This window comes from Austrofundulus limnaeus, unplaced genomic scaffold (genome assembly GCF_001266775.1).
Source record: "Austrofundulus limnaeus strain Quisiro unplaced genomic scaffold, Austrofundulus_limnaeus-1.0 Scaffold961, whole genome shotgun sequence".
Lineage (NCBI taxonomy): Eukaryota > Metazoa > Chordata > Actinopteri > Cyprinodontiformes > Rivulidae > Austrofundulus > Austrofundulus limnaeus.
The window spans coordinates 12,450-17,884 of record NW_013953363.1 but is presented as its reverse complement, the minus strand read 5'-3'; the positions used below and the strand labels follow the sequence as shown (position 1 = coordinate 17,884).

General features: G+C 39.3%; 1 protein-coding gene across 1 annotated transcript in view; it reads right to left on the bottom strand.

The window, feature by feature from the left end:
- The window catches only part of LOC106533527 (ly6/PLAUR domain-containing protein 8), a 9,232-nt gene extending 4,045 nt beyond the window's left edge, over positions 1-5,187 (bottom strand). The window contains exons 1-4 of the mRNA XM_014029869.1: positions 5,175-5,187; positions 5,004-5,089; positions 4,678-4,797; positions 4,447-4,593 (exon numbers count right to left, since the gene is read on the bottom strand). Coding sequence (XP_013885323.1) covers positions 4,447-4,593; positions 4,678-4,797; positions 5,004-5,049 — 313 coding nt within the window. The 5' untranslated portion in view covers positions 5,050-5,089; positions 5,175-5,187. The remainder of the gene's footprint in view (positions 1-4,446; positions 4,594-4,677; positions 4,798-5,003; positions 5,090-5,174) is intronic.
- Positions 5,188-5,435: the final 248 nt, after the last annotated feature.

Here is a 5,435-nt window from a genome sequence, read left to right as displayed (position 1 = left end):
GTGTTTAATTTTTGTTTACATGTTTGTTTTTGTCTGTTTGTTTGTCCATTAATTTGTGATAACAAACTCCCACAGTTTACTCGGTTCAAATATGCCATTATATACATTCATTGCTTGCCATAGATTGTAAATACATTTAATCTGTAAATAAATGGCTTGTGGAGAACTTGCCAATTTGAACTAATCTCAATTTTTCTTTGTGTCTTGATGAGAAATACCGACCTTGATAAGAGAAGAACTCAATGGGGTTAAATATATTCTGAGACTGATTACAATAAAGTTACAGTTTTTCATTTCTTTCCTGGGTCAGTATCTGATCGAATTAAGAATGTGGTGCTCCGAGGTAACGATATAATTAAATATATTATATGTAAATATAATATATTTAATTATATCCACAAATTATCTAGTTCAGAATTCTAAACATCTAAATTACCCTACACTTGCGACGGGGAGTGGGGTTGCGGTGCGCGACTGCTCCCCCGAATAAGTGCAACATGTAACACAGTTTACACTGAAATTAAAAATGTTTGACCAAATAAAAACCGGAGCAGGACCACAGACAAATATGATTTAGATTTTTATTTCTGTGACTGTACACCCACAGGAGACACGACATTAACAGCAGTCATTTCATTCGTCGGCTTTAAAGCAGATCCTTTAATTCCACAGCTGACGCTGCTAAAAATGACTTTTTGTTTTGTTTTAGTTTTTTTGTGTATCTTCGAGAGTAGAACTTCAATCTCCGAACTAGTTCTTCTTTTTTACTTTGCAATGTCACTTATGAACGAACACTTCCTGGTATCTGAGGCTGGAAACGTATAGCCTTATATGGTGTTTTTTGGAGTGGTAATTATGTAAATCACCTCTCCTCGTGCACGAGCAGCTGATACGCATTAAACAATTTACACAGCTCATTTACACCCTTTTCCTGAAGATAAAAGAGTTTGTTGAATCTGACGTGACAAAAGTAAGAGAAATTTAGGATAAGAATACGAACATGTTGTTGCATGAGGCCCACTGTACTTAAAGTGCCTGTGACATGCCTATCCATCAAATACAAAAAGTCGAAGAAAATCCATTTTTATAAAAGAAACCTTGCATAAAACATGATTTTACCCATTTTGTCACATAATTGGCATATTTAGGCCCGAGCAGCGAAGAGCGCCGCAAAGGCCTATTGTTTTTCGCTTGTTTATTATTATTATTATTATTATTATTATTATTATTATTGTTATTGTTATTGTTGTTGTTGTTGTTGTTGTTGTTGTTGTTGTTGTTGTTGTTATACTTCTGCCTCTTTCGGAACTTATTTGGAGGCCTTAACATTAATGTAAACTCACCAAACTTCACCAAAACATCTCACCTGGCGAAAATTTCATGATTCCATTGGAATTTTTTATGGGCGTGGCCAAATGACTCGACAGCGCCCCACCTAATGTGAGATACAGGAACTGGTAAGTCCTACAGAGCTGAAATTCGACACTTAGGTAGATCTCGCCAAATCAAGAAAAAAAGTCTCTTGGAGGTATGCCCTAAAACCAACAGGAAGTCGGCCATTTTGGGTCAAATGTCAAATTTTGGCCGATTTGCAAATTTGCTCACCTCGAACTTTTACGAACTCCTCCTAGGGATTTCGACCTATCGGCTTCAACCTAAGTCAGAGTGCTGTTAAGGCATGGGGGATTCAAAGTTATCAAAATGGTGAGTTTTTGAGCATGTCAAGGGGGCGTGACCAGGCCTCAAAAATGACCTTCACGCCAACATTTTCAAAACGCTATAACGTTCACATAAAGACTCAGAATTAAGCCAAACTCACTGTGAGTCATCCATGTCTGATGCTCAAGGATACCATGTGGTCTTGTGCTGACATCACTGTAGCCCCGCCCCCTGAGGACAGGAAGTGACCTTTTCGGGCTTGGAAAGGTCCATCTCTGACCAGCTACACCCAATCACCATGACATTGTGTCAGAACACAGACAAGTTGGTCTGACTTGGTTTGAAACACCAAGACTTTTGGCTGGAAGGCGTGGTCGTGGCGGCGTGGCAAAGTCAGGCGTCACGCCGTTGAATTATGTTTGGCTCTAAAATCCACATATTTCAGCCAATCTGCACCATATCGCCTGTGATTGATCCTTATATGGCCCCCAACAGGTATGCGGTGTAACTTTTGGTGGGCGTGGCCTTATTACTCCATAGCACCCCCTACAATGCTTCAAAACATCAGCCCCAAGCCATGATTTGACTGACAGTTTTGAAATTCAGCACACGTGTCACTTATCAGGCCATACAAAAAAGCCTCTTGGAGCCATGGTTCAAGCGCCACAGGAAGTCAGCCATCTTGGATCAAAGCTGCCATTTGTCTCATTTCCTGTACAAATATCTGGTCGAACTCCCCCCAAAGCTTTTAACTTACAGACTTCAAATTCACTCAACACAATATTAAGGCATTGGAGATCAAACAACATCTAAAACAATGATGCAGCGGCAAAGCATGTGGGTGTGGCCAAGCCTAAGAAACTGATCATTCGCCATGAAACATCAAGCTTCAATAACTTCCACTTAGAAAGTCACACCTGTATGATCAATTCGGTGTGTCATACCTGACTTGCACTCATCACACTCACATGTTCATTTGATGATGTGACATTAGCCCCGCCCCCTTAAAACAGGAAGTGATTCATTTACCTGCTGTATGCTCATCTTTTACACTGTGACTATTAGAGATTTCTACCTACTGTATGTCTGCTGACACTACTAGTTGATGCTGCATGCTTATCTCAACACTAACTGTTGGCTGGATAGAGTGGGCGTGACCAAGTGGCGAATGATGTTGTCTCGCTGTTTGCATACGTTTGGCTCTAAATCACACGTACATGATCCGATAGGCACCAAACTGCAAATACATGATCTTTGTTAACCTAGGAATAGGCCTATAGGATTACATTAACATTTGACTCAACAGCGCCACCTAGAATAGATGAACAATTATAACTCACTGATACATCATCCAATCTGCACCAAATTTTGTGTGTGTCATCAGTGACCACCTCCAAAGAGACCTATAGGATTATACTGGAGTTTGACTCTACAGCGCCACCTACAATAGAGAAAAACTTATAGCTCACTTACACATCATCCTATCTGCACCAAATTTTGTGTGTGTCATCAGTAGGAACCTCTGAAGAGGATTTAGGATTACATTGGAGTTTGACTCCACAGTGCCACCTACAATAGATACACATTTATAGCTCATTGACACATCATTTAATCTGCACCAAATTTTGTGTGTGTCATCAGTGACACCATCTACCAAGCCCTATAGGTTTACATTGGAGTTTGACTCAACAGCGCCACCTACAATAGAGAAAAACTTAAGGACTTACACATCATTGAATCTGCACCAAATTCTGTGTGTTTCATCAGGGACCACTGCTTGTGACACCGACATGACTAAAGACGCAATGTGCCATGTCGGCCATTTTGAATTTCAGTTTTGAGTTTTTCTCAGCCCTCCTAGGTCCTTTTTTTACAAGGTATTGTTTGGAAAATTGGGTGTTCTGGAAATGCAAAATTAGGGTTATGCCAGTTCTCCTGTGGTCGCCACATGGCCGGAGTGGTGCTCAAGCTGCGAGGGCCGCCCACCGCTGCTTGCAGCTTTAATTTCTTTTGAACTTGGCTCAGCCAAAGTGAAACAGGAAGTGACATCAAAGGGGAACGCTTTAAGAGAACTCTCAAGTCTTTATCGAAACAATATTGAACTCTGAGTCATCTTCATATCTCTCTGATAGTGACTCAAAATAATCCAAAGAAACAGATTCTTCTCTTCATGCTATGTCCTTACCCATTTTATCAATGGCTTCCATGCAAACATTCCCCTCTGACATCACTTCCTGTTGCAAACATCTCAACAATTGTTCATGTCAGCAGCAGGAAATTATTTTTACAATATGTTAATGTTATCTTTCCAACAATGTCTTTATATTTATTTGAAAATTTTCATGTCACAGGCACTTGCATGTACACCCCAACCAACACAATCGACAATAACTGTAACAGAAACATCAGCTAACCTGATGATTATTGCTCAACAAGCAGCTAACTGTGCAGAGGTCACCTATAGTATATTCAGTTAGAGTGAGGGACTGAGGTCTCGTCACAAGTGGTCTCTCAGGATGTAAATGAAAACATGTCTGAACACCAGATGTAAACTCAATTTTTAAACTAATTATACACACTGTTAGACACATGGCATCGAAAAGGATTTTAATTTTGTTTGAAGAAAGAAAGTTAGATTTATTCTCCATAACTTCTTTATGAAGGAGTTTTATTTATTATTTTTTATCTATTTTTTATCAATTTCTCAAATGTAAGTACAGCAAGCTACAGAAAACTTACAGCACTTCACAGCTTCAAAAAAAAAAATCTGAACAGGTTTTAAATTACCTGAGACAGTGTAGTTGTTGCAGAGCTCTCCGCTGCAGCATTTGGTCTTGTACACACCTTTGGTGGCACCAAAGTTGAATGAGCCATCAACACACACTTCAGCCAGAGCACAACTTTTAGCATCGATGCCAGGAAACTTTGTACCTTCTAAAACCAAGAAGTGGACATTAGAAAGAGGACTGGTGCCGAGCAGTGGACATACAAACAACTGAAAACAGCTCAATAACAGACCCAGAAACATGACCAGCCTTGCTGAAGCACACTGATGATACTGAGAAGGACACTCTTTTGTTGTCTCAGTACAGGATCCAAAAGTGTCTGGTGTACACTCAAGACATTGCAGGGTGTGGACTGATTAAAAGAAAAAGAAAATTTACTTTCATTCGTCCTTCAACTAGAAGTAAACAATGTTACTGAAGGATTAAAAGTAGTTTATTGCATAAAATGCATTCTGGTAAGAAAGAAAGAAAACTTTAAAAAGGAAAAGAAGAGGTCTTTGTTTTTTTTTTTACATATTTTTATGAAAAGAAAAGAAAACAGAAAAGAAAAAGTCTTGCCTTTTTGAAGATTCCAAATCCCAACAATCAGAGGAAAGAAGAACATTTTGTTGTTGAGTTTCCGTTTCTTCTGTTCAGGCTGTACTCTGTGTGTGTAGAGAGGTATAATGAAGTGCATTCTACTTAAATCTAGGTTATGGGCTGAGTTTTAAAATAGGGAAGAACCTTTACCTGGGTCTTTCTTCTTTTTGCACACACACCTGGCTGAGGACACCTGAACAGTGTACTCTTTGTTGGCTTGTTTTTAGATGAGAGCAGATCTGTTACTCAACAGGTTGTTGCTAGCTGACCCAGGAGTGAGTGAGTTAGTTGACGCCACAAACCTTGCTTAACTGGGCCTTTTAATTCAATTCAATTCCTTTATTCATTTCATTAAAACAAAACATCAGGGCACTGTACACAAAAAACAATAAATCTAAATAAGCCAGCAGT